The 18,931-nt window shown below is 39.5% G+C and overlaps 1 protein-coding gene across 3 annotated transcripts in view; it reads right to left on the minus strand.

Annotated features, from left to right (window-relative positions):
- Nucleotides 1-18,931, minus strand: part of LOC126194725 (collagen alpha-1(IX) chain-like) — a 419,736-nt gene that overhangs the window by 83,358 nt on the left and 317,447 nt on the right. For all 3 annotated transcript variants that reach the window (XM_049932976.1, XM_049932975.1, XM_049932977.1), the window contains 2 exons: nt 3,745-3,896; nt 1,584-1,844 (listed from right to left, as the gene is read on the minus strand). In XM_049932976.1, the coding sequence (XP_049788933.1) occupies nt 1,584-1,844; nt 3,745-3,896 (413 nt within the window). The remainder of the gene's footprint in view (nt 1-1,583; nt 1,845-3,744; nt 3,897-18,931) is intronic.

Raw genomic sequence — 18,931 nt, forward strand, 5'->3', positions numbered from 1 at the left:
GTACCGGGCGTGAGTCGTCCTTCGGTAGCTCAGTTGGTAGAGCACTTGCCCGTGAAAGGCAAAGGTCCCGAGTTCGAGTCTCGGTCGGGCACACAGTTTTAATCTGCCAGGAAGTTTTAATTCGTACCTAACTGTAAGAGTGAAGAAAGTTGAAATATGTAGTTCTCATAACATGCAAAGATCAGCACATTCCTCAAACTTGGGAACTATCAAGAATGGGGTTCCACAAGGGTCAGTCTTGGGTCCTTTGTTGTTCTTAATATATATTAATGACTTGCCATTCTATATTCATGAACAGGCAAAGTTAGTTCTCTTTGCTGATGATACAAGTATAGTAATCACACCTGACAAACAAGAATTAACTGATGAAATTGTCAATACTGTCTTTCAGAAAATTACTAAGTGGTTCCTTGTAAATGGACTCTCACTGAATTTTGATAAGACACAGTACATACAGTTCCGTACAGTGAATGGTATGACGCCATTATTAAATATAGACCTTAATCAGAAGCATATAGCTAAGGTAGAATATTCCAAATTTTTAGGTGTGTCCATTGATGAGAGATTAAATTGGAAGAAACACATTGATGATCTGCTGAAACGTTTGAGTTCAGCTACTTATGCAATAAGGGTCATTGCAAATTTTGGTGATAAACATCTTAGTAAATTAGCTTACTACGCCTATTTTCACTCATTGCTTTCATATGGCATCATATTTTGGGGTAATTCATCACTGAGGAATAAAGTATTTATTGCACAAAAGCATGTAATCAGAATAATAGCTGGAGTCCACCCAAGATCATCCTGCAGACATTTATTTAAGGATCTAGGGACATTCACAGTAGCTTCTCAGTATATATACTCTCTTATGAAATTTGTTATTAACAACCAAACCCAATTCAAAAGTAATAGCAGTGTGCATAACTACAATACTGGGAGAAAGTATGATCTTCACTATTCAAGATTAAATCTAACTTTGGCACAGAAAGGGGTGAATTATACTGTCACTAAAGTCTTTGGTCACTTACCAAATAGTATCAAAAGTCTGACAGATAACCAACAAGTATTTAAGAAGAAATTAAAAGAATTTCTGAATGACAACTCCTTCTACTCCATAGAGGAATTTTTAGATATAAATTAAGAAAAGAAAAAAAAATTAAAAAATAAAAAATAAAAAAATAAATAAAAAACACAAAAAAGTTGTTATATTAACTTAAGTATGTTGTTAAATTAACTTAATTATGTCATGTATTGGAAAATTTGACTCGTTCCACATCATTACGAAATATCGTATTCATGATCCATGGAACTAGTATTAATCTAATCTAATCTAATCTCATCATATAGAGGAAACATTGTGTCACAGACAGGAACAACAAAAGGACTGTTATACATTTTAGCTTTTGGCCAAGAGGCTGTCTTCTGGTGCAGAAAGCACACACACATTCACACAAGCACAACTCTCACACAATGACCACTGTTTGTGGCCACCGCTGACCTCAGTAGGACACTGTTTGCTTCATCACTTTATAGTAACGAAAACTTGTTATTTACTTCTAGTCCACTGAGAGACACTGACTGACCTTCTCTCCTTCTTCACCTGGTGCTCCTTCACGACCTGGCAAACCCTGTGGTCCTGGTGGTCCCATTGGACCAGATTCTCCTGGGCTGCCTCTCTCCCCTTTCTCACCATCCTCTCCTGGGGGCCCAGGAGGACCTGGAGGGCCAGCAACCCCAGGATCACCTGCAGCAGCAGCTGTGCCTGGCTGACCTGGTTCTCCAGGCACACCCGGATCACCTTTTGGGCCTGGGGCACCAGGTATTCCTGGGGTCCCAGCTGGGCCCTGAAAGTAAGATCAGAGGAAATAGATATGTTACTTTCCTTCCCTAATATGTTACGTTTTGTTAGCCAAAGGAGAGAGATACATACGCAACAATAGGAATCCTTTGTATCATTACAATAAAAATTAAAAATATTGCAGTGTGCGTAAATTTTTATGAAAGCTAACAACAACCTGAAATAGGATAGATTGCTGATGACCACATAAAGGAGGCACTTAGTGCAGACTGGTACATTTAAAAGTATATTTACAAGTAGACTAACCTACCAGAGAGCCTCCTTCAGATATAGAAAAACATACAGGCCACATTCATACACACATAGTTCACACATATATGGCCACTGTCATCTCTGGGCACAAAGACCTGGCTGTGGTAAGCAGCAGTCTCTGCTGGGGTGATGTGCTGTAATGCTGCCTGTGAGAGAATGTAGGGGTGTTGCAGGGACAAGATGGTAGGCTGCTAGGTGCAGCAGCACAGCATCAGGAGTCTGCTGGGGGGGGGCGGGGGGGGGGGACTGGAGAGTACAGAATCAGAGAAGGAGAAAGGACTATCCAAATGTGCTGTGAGATGGAAGGCTTGTGTGAGACAGGAGTTGGAGCACCTTGGGATAGGGACTAACGAAGATTGATGCCAGAGGGGTTATGGGCATGCACGGTATGTTGTAGGGACGGTTCACATCTCCGTAATTCAGACATACTGATTTTGGTGGGGAAAATCCAGATGACACAGCCCGTGAAGAAGTCACTGAACACAAGCACTATGTGGGGCAACATGCTCAACAACTGGGTGATCCAGCTGTCTACTGGCCACAATTCAGGGGTAACCATTTGTGTGGAGACAGCTTGTTCATGGTCATACTCACATAAAATCTTGCACATGGCTGCAACTAAGTTGGTAGAAAACATGGCTGTTTTCAGAAGTGGTCTTGCATTTTTTGGGTTAGGAGATGCCTATGACACGATTGGACTGGGTGATAGTGGGAGGATGTATGGGACAGATTATCATCTATTACACAGATTTTATCCATGAGGTGAAGGGTTGGGAGCTGAGGTGGAATTACAGATGGACAAGAATATGTATAGGTTGGGTGGGTGGAGGAATACCACTGTGGGAGAAGTGGAGAGGGTAGTGTGTGTGTGTTTGGGGGGGGGGGGGCGTATTCCTCATTTCATAGTCTGACAAGAGCTAGTCAAAATCCTGGCAGAGAATGTGATTCAGTTGTTCCAGTTCTGTTTGATAATTGGGTGTATGGGGGATGGTAGGTGACTGGGAAGACAAGGTGTGAGAAATTTGTTTCTGGATAATGAAGAGAGGGTAATTTCGGTCTTTGAAAGCTTCAGCAAAAGCCCATGGCATATTTGGAGAAGGTCTGCTCATAACTGTAGATGCCATGACTAGGGGTGGCTAGGTTGTAGGGAATGGACTTCTTTGAGTGGAATGGGTGGAAGATGTTGAAATGAAATTATTGTTGGTCATTAGTAGGTCTGATGTAGACAGAGTACTGATGGAGCCATCTATGAGGTGGAGGTTGACATGGACGGATGTGGTTTATTGTGCTGAGGAGAACCAGGTGAAGTGAATGAGGGAGAAGGTGTTGAGGTGCTGCTGGAATGTGGAAAAGGTGCCTTCACCATTGGTCCAGATCATGACAGTGTCATCAATACCTATGGCCCATCCTTTCCAGCCACCCACGATCTCAAACCCTTCACCTCATTCAGATGACATCTTCATGATCTGAAATGAAGGTGAGGACATCTTACCCACATGGCTCTTGAGTCATCTAGAGGAATTCTTCCTATCCACCTACAGTCCAAACCCCTACAAGTGTGTAGAGAAACATACTAATTATCATTCAGTAACTTAGAACTGAAAAAGCAGAATTACCAGTATTAAAATACATACCGGAAAGCCAATGAGCCCACGAACTCCTTGGATACCAGGTGGGCCTATTAATCCAGGTTCACCTTTATCACCTGCTCGTCCAGGGGGACCTTCTCTACCAGTTTCTCCTCTTGCTCCATCAATTCCAGGCCTCCCTCGTTCACCTCTGTCTCCTGAATGAATAAAACAGAAAATATGTAGATGTGTTACACTATGTACCTCTTACACAAGCTACTAATTCTGGAAAGAGAACAATGTGGTTGGAAATGATGCTTTATGAGGGGGAGGGAGGGGGCAGTGGGAGAGGAGGAGGAGGAACTATATTTCATAAGAGTAACAGAGAAAATGATTTTGACAAACTCTTTGCCTAGGACAAACACTGTATTTTGGGAGTTCAAATGATACTCTAAACACAGTCAAGAAGATATTATAAATCTTGTTATATTATCTTCTTGACACTAATGTGAAAATGCACACAATGAATGGGAAACATGAAATTTGCCTCAAATGACCTAAAAGCAAAAAGATAGAAAGTCATCAACCTTAAAATTCAGTTAATCAAAAACAAAAACAAATCAGAAAAATTGGAAAATCTTCTCTAGGATGCGAAAGGGAAGTTTCTATTGATTACCTATCAAAGGGTAAAATAATAACTGACAAAAGATATAGTACAAGACTTCTACATTGCCTAGACGAAAAAGAAAATGAGAAGAAATTTGAATTACACAAGAGGAAAGAAACATCTTTTGTCAGGAAAATGAATATCACTTCAACAATAAAAAAAAAGAACCTGAAATAACATTTTTTTGAATATCCACTCTATTCCAACGAAATGTGTGGCTGGAAAATGTGGTGAGTCACATGAAGAGATTTGACAGTCTTATATAGGTATTTAAACAATGGAAAATCTGGGATGAAATAACAATATGAAAACGATAGATTGATACTCACCACATATAGGAGGTGTTGAATGACAGAGAGGTACTAGCCATGTGTGTGTGTGTGTGTGTGTGTGTGTGTGTGTGTGTGTGTGTGTGTGTGTGTGTTATGCATGCATGAAAGTGTGTGTGTTTTGTTTGCCTATGTGTGATGGAGGACTTAGTATGACAACTAACAATGTCTAGCATTATTTTTTCAATGTGCTGTCTACTACTCAATTCCACTCTTTTCACATTGTTGTAAGATGGATATTTTTCGTACATGCCAGATTCATACTTCATGGATGAAACATATATCATTGGGGCGGGGGGGGGGGGGGGGTGGGGGGGGGGGTGGACAAAGTGCATTGACCAAAAAGAGGATGATGTAACAAATAAAGTCTTTCACTGCCATGATGAGAACCATTCACTATGCCCTCATAACAGAAGTCTCTCTAAAGTATAGTGAATGTTATCGTAAAACAAAGAAAACAATAAATCCAGTCTTAATCCCCATTTTCACCATTCAACTAACCCACATTGCTGACAGTGCTCTTTTGGAAAAGTTTATAAATCTGTGTCCTCTCAGGGTATCACAGCATGATTGTTTAATGAAGTGCATTCAGATATTCAGAAGCAATGTTGATTCCATTTTTATGCAGGATACTTAGATGACTAAGTAGGCTGTTGAGACATCATGCAGAAAAATGGAATCAATAACTGGGCTGATCACTCATGCCAATCCACTGCTCCACACTGGTGCAAATCTGCAAGGGTGCTGCCACCTTGTTTCAGTGATTCCCAGCATGTTCATATGGCAGGGGCAGCAGCCCCCATCTGATAATAGTTCTAGGACACCACAAAAAATAACAACCTTTGTCAAAGTTTTGTACTTTTTATTCAACTTTTCCAGTTATTTATTGAATGGACCTTGTCTATAGGGAACACAAGCAGTCATTTCACACTTCCTAAGGCACTCCAGGCAATAACCTTCTCTCTGATGAACACTCATCTACATCTACATCTACATCTACATCCATACTCCGCAAGCCACCTGACGGTGTGTGGCGGAGGGTACCTTGAGTACCTCTATCAGTTCTCCCTTCTATTCCAGTGTTGTATTTTTTGTGTAAAGAAAGATTGTCGGTATGCTTCTGTGCGGGCTCTAATCTCTCTGATTTTATCCTCATGGTCTCTTCACGAGATATATGTAGGAGGGAGCAATATACTGCTAGACTACTCAGTGAAGGTATGTTCTTGAAACTTCAACAAAAGTCTGTACCAAGCTACTGAGCATCTCTCTTGCAGAGCCTTCCACTGGAGTTTAACTATCATCTCCGTAACACTTTCACGATTACTAAATGATCCTGTAACGAAGTGTGCTGCTTTCCATTGGAGCTTCTCTATCTCTTCTATCAACCCTATCTGGTATGGATCCCACACCAGTGAGCAGTATTCAAGCAGTGGGCGAACAAGTGTACTATAACCTACTTCCTTGTTTTCGGACTGCATTTCCTTAGGTTTCTTCCATTGAATCTCAGTCTGGGATCTGCTTTACCGACAATTAATTTTATATTGTCATTCCATTTTAAATCACTCCTAATGCATACTCCCAGATAAATTATGGAAGTAACTGCTTCCAGCTGCTGACCTGCTATATTGCTTTCTATGTATTTGCAGCACATTACACTTGCCTACATTGAGATTCAATTGCCATTCCATTCACCATGCATCAATTTGTTGCAGATCCTCCTGCATTTCAGTACAATTTTCCATTGTTACAACCTCTCGATATACTACAGCATCATCCGCAAAAAGCCCCAGTGAACTTTCGACGTTATCCACAAGGTCATTTATATATATTGTGAACAGCAATGGTCCTACGACACTCCCCTGCGGCACACCTGAAATCACTCTTACTTCAGAAGACTCCTCTCCATTAAGAGTGACATGCTGCATTCTGTTATCTAGGAACTTTTCAATCCAATCACACAACTGGTCTGATAGTCCATATACTCTTACTTTGTTCAATAAACGACTGTGGGGAACTGTATCAAACGCCTTGTGGAAGTCAAGAAACACGGCATCTACCTGGGAACCCATGTCTAAGGCCCTCTGAGTCTCGTGGATGAATAGCGTGAGCTGGGTTTCACACAATCGTCTTTTTCGAAACCCATGCTGATTCCTACAGAGTAGATTTCTAGTCTCCAGAAAAGTCATTATACTCGAACATAATATGTGCTCCAAAATTCTACAACTGATCGACGTTAGAGATATAGGTCTATAGTTCTGCACATCTGTTCAATGTCCCTTCTGAAAGTGGGGATGACCTGTGCCCTTTTCCAATCTTTTGGAATGCTACGCTCTTCTAGAGACCTACGATAAACCGCTGCAAGAAGGGGGGCAAGTTCCTTCGCGTACTCTGTGTAAAATCGAACTGGTATCCCATCAGGTCTAGTGGCATTTCCTCTTTTGAGTGATTTTAATTGTTTTTCTATCCCTCTGTCACCTATTTTGATATCTACCATTTTGCCATCTGCGCGACAATCTAGAGAAGGAACTACAGTGCAGTCTTCCTCTGTGAAACAGCTTTGGACATTTTGTTTTGATCCACCTACCGCTTTGACATAAGACCAAAATTTCTTAGGATTTTCTGCCAAGTCAGTACATAGATCTTTACTTTCAAATTCGTTGAACGCTTCTCGCATAGCCCTCCGCACACTACATTTCGCTTCGTGTAATTTTTGTTTGCCTGCAAGGCTTTGGCTATGTTTATGTTTGCTGTGAAGTTCCCTTTGCTTATGTAGCAGTTTTCTAACTCGGTTGTTGTACCAAGGTGGCTCGTTTCCATCTCTTACAATCTTGCTTGGCACATACTCATGTAATGCATTGTACGATGGTTTTGAACTTTGTCCACTGATCCTCAACACTATCTGTACTTGAGATAAAACTTTTGTGTTGAGCTCAGGGACTCACTGTCTAGGACAATGTACTGGGTTCTATTACCCAAGAAGTTTTTGAGCCAATCATATTCCTGTGAACCTAGCACATATGCTTGGACTTTCATTACTTCTATGGTGTGGCACTGAGACAAATGCTTTCCAGAAATCTGGGAATATGGATTCTGCCTGTTGACCTTCTTTCAACGTTCACAGGTTATCGTGCAAGGAAAGGGCAAGCTGAGTTTCACTTGAGTGATGCATTCTAAATCCATGATGATTTGTGGACGGAAGCTTTTCTGTCCCAAGAAAATTTATTATATTAAGTTAGAATATGCTCAAGAATTCTGCACCCAATGCTATTACCCTTCTTATATACAGGAATCACCCACACTTGCTTCAAATCACTTGGGACTTATCACTGGGTGCGAGATTCATGATAAATCCAAGCTAAGGAAAAGGTCAAAGCCCACTGAACTGGGATCCCACCTGGAGTTAACAACTTATTTGTTTTAAATTATTTCAGTTGCTTCTCATCACCAGTGACGCTCTTATTTCTATATTCCCCATACGGGAGTCCGTGTGAAGGTCAAATGATTCAATGTCTCTATGATGTACCTGCATGAATGATTTTTTTTAAACATGAAATTTATATTATTGTCTTTACTTTGGGTGTCTTCTAGTGCCACATCAAACTGGTTGACAAGTGACTGAATAGCAACATTCAAGGTGCTTAGTGAGTTTAACATAGGACCAGTATATTCTTGGGTTCTCGGCAACATCTTGCACTACCATATAATAGCTGAAGTTACCGTAAGCTTTGTGCATTGATCTTTTTATAACTGTATGGATTTCTACTAGATTCTGCTATCAAAATTTCAAAATTCTTTTCTGAATCGAGCATGCAACAATCTCTGCTTCATAAATAAGAATAGTTGGCAGCCAAGCTCCTGTGTTGTAATACTTTTATTTTATTTCCTCTATTACCAGTTTCGAGAGAGTCTGGCTGTGATCTTAGGATCTTCCAGAAATAATATTACTGTGCACAATTTGCACAAACATAAAGAGAGCATACTCTACTTATAAAACAAATGTGTCACATTGGCTTGTTTAATACATAAAACAGAGTAAATAATAGATCCATCAACAGTGTGCCCCAGAATGGAGGTGAGTTCATCAATGGAGCTGTTATAGCTACAGCACATCAGGATGTGCCCTTACTTGGCACATACTTCTCGAGAGTGCAATATGTAATCAGTATAACTTTTCCTATAATTCTTCCACATCCTTCACTTTGGAACTAAATGATGTCCATTCACTGTTTAAGAGAGTAGTTTGCTAAAACAACTTATCTGCTCTTTCCATCATAAAAACTCTCCTGGTCTTCTTTTCACTAAATTGTGACTGTTGACTCTATAATGATGTCATGATCACTAATTCTTGTCACTGTAATGACACTGCACATAAGGCCAGGTATGTCTGTAGATACAAGGCCTAAAATATTTCCAGCATGCATGGGTTGTCGAACTAGTTGCTCAAGACCATTTCTGGAAAATGGGTTCAGAACTACTTCGCAAGACTGTCTGTCCATGCCACCTGCATTGAATCTATAGATGTCCCCATTTATACTCAGTAGGATAAAGTCACCCCCAACTAATATTATATGCTTCCATGCAAGTGGGTGTACATTTCCTTGAATGATTCAATAAATCATTCAAAAGTATACCTTTAGACACTCAGTTTATATGCAAAACGTAAGCCTTTCTGGTCTCCATTAAACAAGTCTCTCTGTGCCAGATTTGGGGAATATCACAAATGTCTGAGAACAGTTATGCAGGACTTATTCAAAAACCTGCACACACCGTAGCTCATAATTTTGGTCAAAAACAATGGATGAACAGTAGAAACTTATCCATAACAGACAAATAGATTCAATTTTGAGAAAATTACAAATTTTCTTTGGATGAAGCAATTGGTATTGGAAAAAGCGAATAAAATTGTCTTGATCTTGGAATTCTGGAGGTTACCCTTTTAAAGATGTGGGAAGTGGCAAATACAACATTTTCCTTCTCAGTTACTCCATCAACCATGTTGAGACAGTTGCCAGCTTGATGCTGTCTGTTGTTATGCTTCTTGAGGCATCATCAGCTTTTTCTTTTCCATCCTCAAAGTGTTTCAGTCAATCACAAGCAATTATTCTTTTCAGAGATTCTGTTCTGTACATTTTCACCAACAATGCAATTAGCTCTGTTGCATATTTCATAGTTGGTAACAAATGCTGATCTTTGTACATTGCAAAAAGATATAACTGTCATCTGACTTGTGTTCCACAGACATCAGATGATTTTTGACACTGGTAACACTTGAAAATGGCCTAAGGCTGAAATCTAGATAGTGTAATAAAGTATATCATACAGTCAAATGGCAGTTATATCTTTCTGTAAGTTTTGTATGACTGTGGATCCATACGAAGGAAAAATAATCAGTTTATGCATAGCTCCACTTCACTGTGGCATGAATCTTCACAACATGTGTGTCAAGATGCACACATTTTTAACATATGTTGCTATTCAAGTACAGGCCAATTCACTGAACTTTTTATAGGAATCTTTATAATTTAGTATTGAATGTGAAGCCCTGTAAAACTGGCAATTCAAATAAATACAAAAATAATGAGTAGTGTGGTAACCGTGTTTACTGGAAATGAAACCTAGAACCTTTTGCATATTTATGCAACACTCAGACAATTTAGTTGCCAAACCACACAATGAAAGCATATCATGCACCTCACATACCAGGCTGTCTAAGAATGGTCTACAGAACATATAGCCCTTCTAAATGTGAGTCTACATGCTATGTTGGTAGCATCTGCATGTAAAGACTCAGATGACATGAAGAATGCAGGTTGTATAGGTTTCTTCCAACAAAATTTGTAAATATTACACAATAACAGACATTTCAGTAGATGTAACAAGTTATACCCAACTGATATGAACATAAACTGGCATGATCAAAAGCTCTCAGGTCTCCATTCAGAAGATAATGATCATGCCCCTTGTCAAAATGTCAACAGTATCTCAGCACTCTGAACTGGCTGGAAATCACAGCTTTTCATCCGTAGTATCTACTTAAGTATTGAGTCTAGCTTTGTTGTGCTTTTTCATTCTCTCCTACTATGGCATGTAGTTTTGTGTTATGTCGAAAACTATCAAAACCTCTGTACTCTAAATGTGTGTATTCTTTGTTTTGTTTATGATTTGAAGCAGTGTGTTGTTGTATGTCCATGTTCCTACATGAAGTGCACTATTCTTAAATGTGTAATAAAATGTTGTGTTTATTTCTTTCTACAAATATATCATTAGGTCATCATAACAGTATATGTTTGGAACATCTACATTCACACATAAGCCAGTGTATTTGTAACATGGCAATCTACATAAATATATACAGTAAACTATAACAAAAATCATACTGTAGGAATGAGAATACATAGGTCACATGTGTAGTACATGATGTAGTGTAAAAGATATTGTAGGAAAGATGTTGGGTATATGTTGTTGTTGTGGTCTTCAGTCCAGAGACTGCTTTGATGCAGCTCTCCATGCTACTCTATCCTGTGCAAGCTTCTTCATCTCCCAGTACCTACTGCAACCTACATCCTTCTGAATCTGCTTTGCGTATTCATCTCTTGGTCTCCCTCTACGATTTTTACTCTCCACGCTGTCCTCCAATACTAAATTGGCGATCCCTTGATGCCTAAGAATATGCCCTAACAACTGATCCCTTCTTCTAGTATATATGAAAATTATTTGATGACATTTTTATCAGGATTTATGGTGGTTTGCCTACATGGAAAAATATTTCATTTTTTTCTGTCTATTTTTATCCATTCATTTGCCTAAGCACTTTACAGCAAAGATTAAAACACAGTATGCCCACAGCAATCAGGCCTGTGAAGCTAGTGAGAAAAGATGAGGAATTCTGATTTTCTTATGTGCGTAAAAACTCCTGTTGGATGTTTCACTGATTTTGTACTGTCTGTCTTTTCCTGTCCATGATGTAGAAAGGATGTGGATTTCTGTCTAATAATGCAAAATATATCAATTCTTGTGGAACAAAGTCAATGTCCCTTATTAGTTCCTTGTATCACCCGCTCTATCTATCTGTGTTACCAGTACCTGTAATACTTTGGAGAAGCAAGAAATTTAAGCAGAGCAAGCCGGACGCTGTAACATCATCTTCAAAGAAGAAGAGGAGGTAAATAACTTCAAGGATTGAACAACTATCTACTAATAATACAATATTATACATTACAGATTCTTCATGTATACTAACAATCAGAGGCCTGACTGGAGGGTGCATCGCTGTGCATAAATTAGCTCAGACATGCAATCCCCAAGCAGACTCACCACTCTTGAGCCTCTTGTGCAGTGCCTCCAAACTTCCATAATAATTATTATTCTTACAATTATTAATTAATCAGTAGAACTGGCAACTGTTCCCTGGATGGTGCCAGGTAGATTATACAGGTTCAATAATTACATAATATAAAACATGTTGTGTAACATTCTGTTGTATTAATTTTTTTTTTTTTTTAAGATTTACTTTGTTTCATGATTGGAATATTACCAAGAGAAAACCAACATCAAACACCACTTGCTATGCATAAATTACAAATGGTTAATTGGAGGAACTGTACCAACAACATGTAAGTAGGAAAGAACTCCAAATCGTACCTCGCATGACTGCACTTTGTAACGCCTCAATCAAAAGTAGAATTAGTACCTTACCCTGTTCAATCATAAATTTGCAGAATTTTTTTAAAGCAGTAGAGATTTGGGTTAACATTAATTTGATTTTTTGGAATGTGGATTCAAAAATTGTAAACAGCAACAATAAGCCGCAATACTGGCATAGAACACATCATGTAATGATCGAGAAAATTCTCGCAATTAATTTTAAGATTAAAACTCAATTTTATTTTATATTCATAACTTCAAAAAATTTACAAAATGGAATCAGTTAGAAAGGTTGTGCTGTTAATGAAAACAGTATAGAGATCCAAAATGTTGCTACAATAAGTGTCACGACAAACGATAGTGACACCGAAAATGTCAATCGTATCCCCAGGGATATTACACAAATTCAGTTTGTGCTGATGACAATAATGCCTTACCTCATGACGCTATCATGTTCACGGTAGATGAGACTGGTTCCCAAATCTCATCGAGAAGCATTTTTGCGCATGAAGCCAGTGAAAGAAAAGCTAGTGCAGAATCAGTAAATTTCAGTTTCTCCACATCATGAGAATTTGTTTCAAATGTAACAGAACAAGACACAATAAATACATAAGACGCAAATGCATCATCAATGCATTCAATGCATGACATGTATAAAGGCCTCACTGACCTAATGATGAATTTATTTAATAATTTTTTAACACAACAAACCAAAAAACCTGACAAAAAATTTCGTGACGTTAAAAATGAAGAAAAGCAAACATCTGATGGTTTTAAGAATGATCTATCACAGAGGTTTGATAATTTAGGCCAAAATCTACGCACTGACATTTCTAATGATTTAACATGCAAACTTGCAGAAATGGGGAAGAAATTAAAGATGGAATTATTCACTGATTTGACTCGGGAGATAAACAACCTAGATGAAAAAGTTTCATCATGTAAAGACTCAGATGCAAGAGGCTCAGCTGGAAATTTGCAAAAATTTAGAAACTATGAAAGGTACTGCTAATGAGTTGCAATCTTTATGTAAAGATTTACCAGAAGAAGTACAGGGTTTGTCAGTAAAACTGAGTAATTTAGATTTAGGCAGTAAATTCATAAAGACAGCACAAGAAAAAATCTAGAAGGAGGTAAAGAATTTAAACAACAAAGCTGAAGCGGGAACGCTAAACGCTAGATAAGGGAAAGACCCTCGCACAGAAGGTTATACAACAGCATGAGACCTATACCAAAGCAGCTGAAGGGATAGAAAAGGAAAGGGAAAACTAATTGATTGCCAGGATTGAGCTAGGCTTAAAGGCAGCAGAAGAGAAGTTGCAGAGCAGTCTAATTAATGTTGCAGATGTCACAAGAGAGATGCCAACAGCAAGCAGTCAGGTACATTTGGGCAGGATAGATAGCAGTAATACGTATCAACCATTTGCTACCAGCCCTTCAGATGGAGAAGAAAGGAATTACATAATACAACAGGCACTGCCAATGTCAACAACAGTTGCCCAAACATATCCAGAGCATAATCATATGCATTCAAACAATGCCACTGTGGCAAAAGACAATACTGCATTTTTGTTTATTTTATTAGTAGACAAGTGTCTGCTCCATAACAGGCAAATTCTGATTTTTTTCAACAGAGGGTAAGAGAACAAACCCCATAGGGTTTATCAGAGCTTTTTGCAATGTGTTACCTGCAACTGGCAGGACCACAGAAGTTCCAGTTTGTTATTGGGTACACACAGGGTGATGTTTTACTGTTGGAAGCAGATATGGCTGAGAGATGCCATACCAAGAGCAATTTGAACTGACATTCTTGGACAAATATTGGTCCACAGCAGTCCAAGAGAGGCTATGTTGAGAGGTTTTCAACCTACCACCATTCAGTAATAAACATGGGGGACTGAGGAAGTATTTTGAAAAATGCTTTAACAAAACTCAGTTTCCCACGTGCACCTATAAAAGATACTGGAAAGTTGCCTACCAGCCCATATCAGCGAAAGCTGATGACTACACCTGAAAATGATATAGAATATTTCTTATATGTACTCAACTGGATTGATCTATTACATGATGAGGGGCCATCACAACCACAGAACATTAATACACAGTGTGTGCCTCTGCAAAATAGTCAACAGCAACATGGCAACCAGCCTGGTTGGCACCGGTAAGCCCTGTGCAACAACAATAATACAATAAATAATTGTGGTAACAGGGGAAACCAAAAGTACAAATGAGGTTTCAGGGGAAGTCACAAGCAGAATTACAATAGACTGGCCTGTACTGGACAGAGAGATGTGGTTAACAAATTCACAACACACCCCCAGTGGGTGTCAATAACCAACACAGCAATTGGCAGGAACCAACCACAAATAGACCACCCATCAATCCTCTACCTGGGAATTATGATCAGTGGAATAATAATTACATATCCAGTGGGGATCAAGGTCAAGGAGCATTTTATTCCAGGGCAATAAAGGACACAAACTGGTGAGGTCAAACCCACAACGTGCAAATAGTTGAAGTTACTCACAATGAAGAGGCTAACCCACCAACAAATCAGGAAAACTCCAACAGGCCATGATAAGCCCCATTCACAGACCAATAAAAGGGGTGGGAGCATGCAATTTATTTCAAATTACTTTCTCAGATGACCTAGGGGCAGATGTGGAAGAAGAACTGTGTCAGGAAGAAGCAAACAACATAGACAAAGCTAATGAGGACTCAGTGCAAGCTGTAATTAATGCCCAGGTATGTGATTTAGATGTACCTGTGGTACTTGATATGGGTGTATTGACAAATGTAATATTACAAGGTCTGTTTAACAAGCTGCAAAGGCAATGTTACATACCAACTTTTCAAGTGCAGAATTGTCATATTCTGACCACAGTGGGGCATAAGTCAAAAGGAGTTGAACTTCAGGCATTAATACCCATTACCATCAGCAATTTTCCTCAAAGTATTGTTCTGGTAGTGAAAAAACTTGTAGTAAGCTGTCTTACTGGAATCAATATCTTCAAACCGAGTACTTGTATCAGAGTACAATTGCCATATCCAAACACACTGTCTCTTGATAAACAAAAAGGTGACCAGCTGTCTGAAGAAGACATCAACCCAAAGACTGTCCAAACAAAGGTAAGTGAATCTGCTTGTTTGTCACAGGATCAGAAGGAAAGGTTACAAAAAGTAATACTTCAGTATTCATAAGTACTTAGAAGGTGCCCTAGGGTAATAAAGGATTATGAGTGTAAAATGGATGTTCACTCACACAAGACATTCTGGTTCCCCCCCCCCCCCCCCCACATCCTATTCCTTGGGCAAAAAGAGAAACTGTGAGGAAAGAAATTGAAAGGATGATAAACTGGAAGATCATACAGCCCTCCTATTCCTGATATTGTAGCCCTATTTTAGTTGTCACCAAACTCGATGGTGGCGTCAGGCTTGTGCTTGATGTCCAAAACATAAACATAATCATTGTTCCTGTCAGGACAAGTCCTCACAAGCCAGAAGAACATTTACTGAAATTTCACAATGTTAAATAATTCACTATACTTAATTTAAAAGTGTCTTATTGACAACTAGCATTACATCAAGGTAGTAGGAAGTACACAGCCTTTGTATGGAGGGAGCAGGAGAAATGAATTTTGTGTTTTGCTGTTTGTCTTGAACATGAGTGCAGGTGTTTTTATTTCCACATTGGACAAAGTTTGGGACCAGAACTCCTCAGTAGAGTCACTCTCTATGTTGATGACCTTTTAGTGGCTACTCTTACATGGGAAGTACATGTGAGGCTTTTGGCACAGGTATTATACTGACTTGCAGGACACTGGACCACAGCTAATTTCACGAAATCAGAGTTTGGAAAAGAAAAGGTCAAATTCCTGGGTCATATTATCTTGCCACATGGTATACTGCCTGATCCAGGAAAACTTGATGTGATCAAACATTTCCCACTGCCACAGAATAAAAACCAACTCAGGGCATATTTGGGTGTGGTTTCATTTTTTAGGGAATTTATTCCAGATCAGTTACTGAATAATGACGCATTGCTGAATCTTTTGAGGAAAAACAATCCACAGATATGGATTGATCAATGTCAAGCAGCTTTCACCTAAATAAAGGAAGCCTTGCTATGTTCAAACATACTACACTGCTCTGCAATGTCACAAGATTTTTGCTTGAGTGCACATACATCTTCACAGGGGCTAGAAGCATGCTTATTTAATATCACTGAAGAAGAGGGGGAACCTAAGATAATCAGTTTTGCTAGTCAAACACTTTCTGAATGTGAGTGGTCATGATCCATGACAGAGCTTGAGACTCTCAGGATTATATGGTCATGTAAGAAATTTGAATACTAATGATGAGGCAAGCACATCAAGGCTACTGTGACCATCAAGCACTTTCTTTTCTTCTGGTGCACAAATTATTACATTGATGGTTACTCAGATGGTGCATGTAGTTGCAGGACTTCAGTTTTGAAATCATATACATCAAGGGTAAGCAAAACGTAATCACAGATGCCTTGTCAAGGTTATCTCAAGGGCTCAATGAATTCTTAGAACTCACAGAACAGGATTCTGAAATTATGGTTCTGCTTAGGCAGGACAAGACACAACAGCCATATTATGTAGAGATGTTGTTGATTGGCGACTCCATGTTGATCGCCGTAATGCATAGTGTCAACAGTGCATCCCAATTTAAGTTATACAATATAGCACTGAAGATGGTCACTCAGTGACAGAAAATCGATTCTGCAATAGTAAAAATATACGACCAATGCTGTCTCTTTTTTCAAGTATATGTAGAGATGTGTAAGAGTCTGGAGCAGTTGCAAGAGGGAGACCTGCAATGGAGAAAGGTAAGGTTGACATTGTCTGAAAATAACAATGAGAATTTGAAGAAATTCTGTACTATATACAAGAGAGTTCCGTTTCATCACCATGCAATGAATCAAGAACAGTGGTGTGTGTGTGTGTGTGTGTGTGTGTGTGTGTGTGTGTGTGTGTTTAACAGCAAGTTACATAAATGATTTCATTTTGCACACTCACAATGTATGGGGTCACTCTGGAGTTTCCAGATGCACCAAGATAAATATGTACTGCTATTTTCCCAACTTGTGGAGAAGAGTTCTCCAAAAAATTCAGAAGTGCATTACTTGCCTAAAGACATCCTATAGTGCCCACAAAACCTTTAGAATTAGTGTCCTTGGATAATGCTGGACCCTATCCTCAGGGGAAGGGAGAAGCCAAATATGTTATTTCCTTGTATGATTGCTTCCAAAAAATATGTTAAGTTGTATGCAATGCAGTCTGTGACAGTAGGTTCTATTATTAGGGTATTGCAGAAGATTATCTCCTGAGAGCGGGAAAGCCACAAATATTGTTAAGGGGCAATGCCTCATACCTCGTAGGCAATAGATGGAAGGAATTTACTAACACAAACAAGATAAAACATGAAACTTCCTGGCAGATTAAAACTGTGTGCCCGACCGAGACTCGAACTCGGGACCTTTGCCTTTCGCGGACAAGTGCTCTACCATCTGAGCTACCGAAGCACGACTCACGCCAGGTACTCACAGCTTTACTTCTGCCAGTATCTCGTCTCCTACCTTCCAAACTTTGCAGAAGCTCTCCTGCGAACCTGTGAGTACCGGGCGTGAGTCGTGCTTCGGTAGCTCAGATGGTAGAGCACTTGCCCACGAAAGGCAAAGGTCCCGAGTTCAAGTTTCGGTCGGGCACACAGTTTTAATCTGCCAGGAAGTTTCATATCAGCGTACACCCCGCTGCAGAGTGAAAATCTCATTGTGGAAACATCCCCCAGGCTGTGGCTATGCCATGTCTCCGCAGTATCCTTTCTTTCAGGAGTGCTAGTTCTGCAAGGTTCGCAGGAGAGCTTCTGTAAAGTTTGGAAGGTAGGAGACGAGATACTGGCAGAAATAAAGCTGTGAGTATCGGGCGTGAGTCGTGCTTCGGTAGCTCAGATGGTAGAGTACTTGCCCGCGAAAGGCAAAGGTCCCGAGTTCGAGTCTCGGTCGGGCACACAGTTTTAATCTGCCAGGAAGTTTCATATCAGCGCACACTCCGCTGCAGAGTGAAAATCTCATTCTGGAAGATAAAACATGTTAGTATCCAGATTTCACCATGAGGCAAGCCCAATAGATGGGTTATTCAAAGAATTGAACATATTTATACACATCTACACACACAGGAAGCACACAAAATGGGTCAAGTTTCTCTCACCATTTCAACAAATCATTAACAACTTACTACACACTTCAACTGGTTTTATACCTACTGAATTTATGTTTAAAAGGATAGAAGTTGACAAGTGAGAAAAATCATTTCCCAAGATACCTATGGGAGAGATGTCACTTGAAGAAAAAGTACACCAGGCTTTCAGTACTCTGGAGGAAAAGGTTGAACAGAGGAAAAAGTTGTACGACACAAGATTATGGCGCACTATACAATTTCAAGTAGGGCAAGAGGTATTACTATGAACACACTCTAAATCTCTGAAATGTGGGAAGCTCAGTCATAAATGGCAGCTTTTGTACACTGGACAATTCGTGCTAACTAAAATCCCACGTCCATGAGCATACAGATTAGTCTACCCTAAC

The sequence above is a fragment of the Schistocerca nitens genome, chromosome 7 (genome assembly GCF_023898315.1).
Source record: "Schistocerca nitens isolate TAMUIC-IGC-003100 chromosome 7, iqSchNite1.1, whole genome shotgun sequence".
Lineage (NCBI taxonomy): Eukaryota > Metazoa > Arthropoda > Insecta > Orthoptera > Acrididae > Schistocerca > Schistocerca nitens.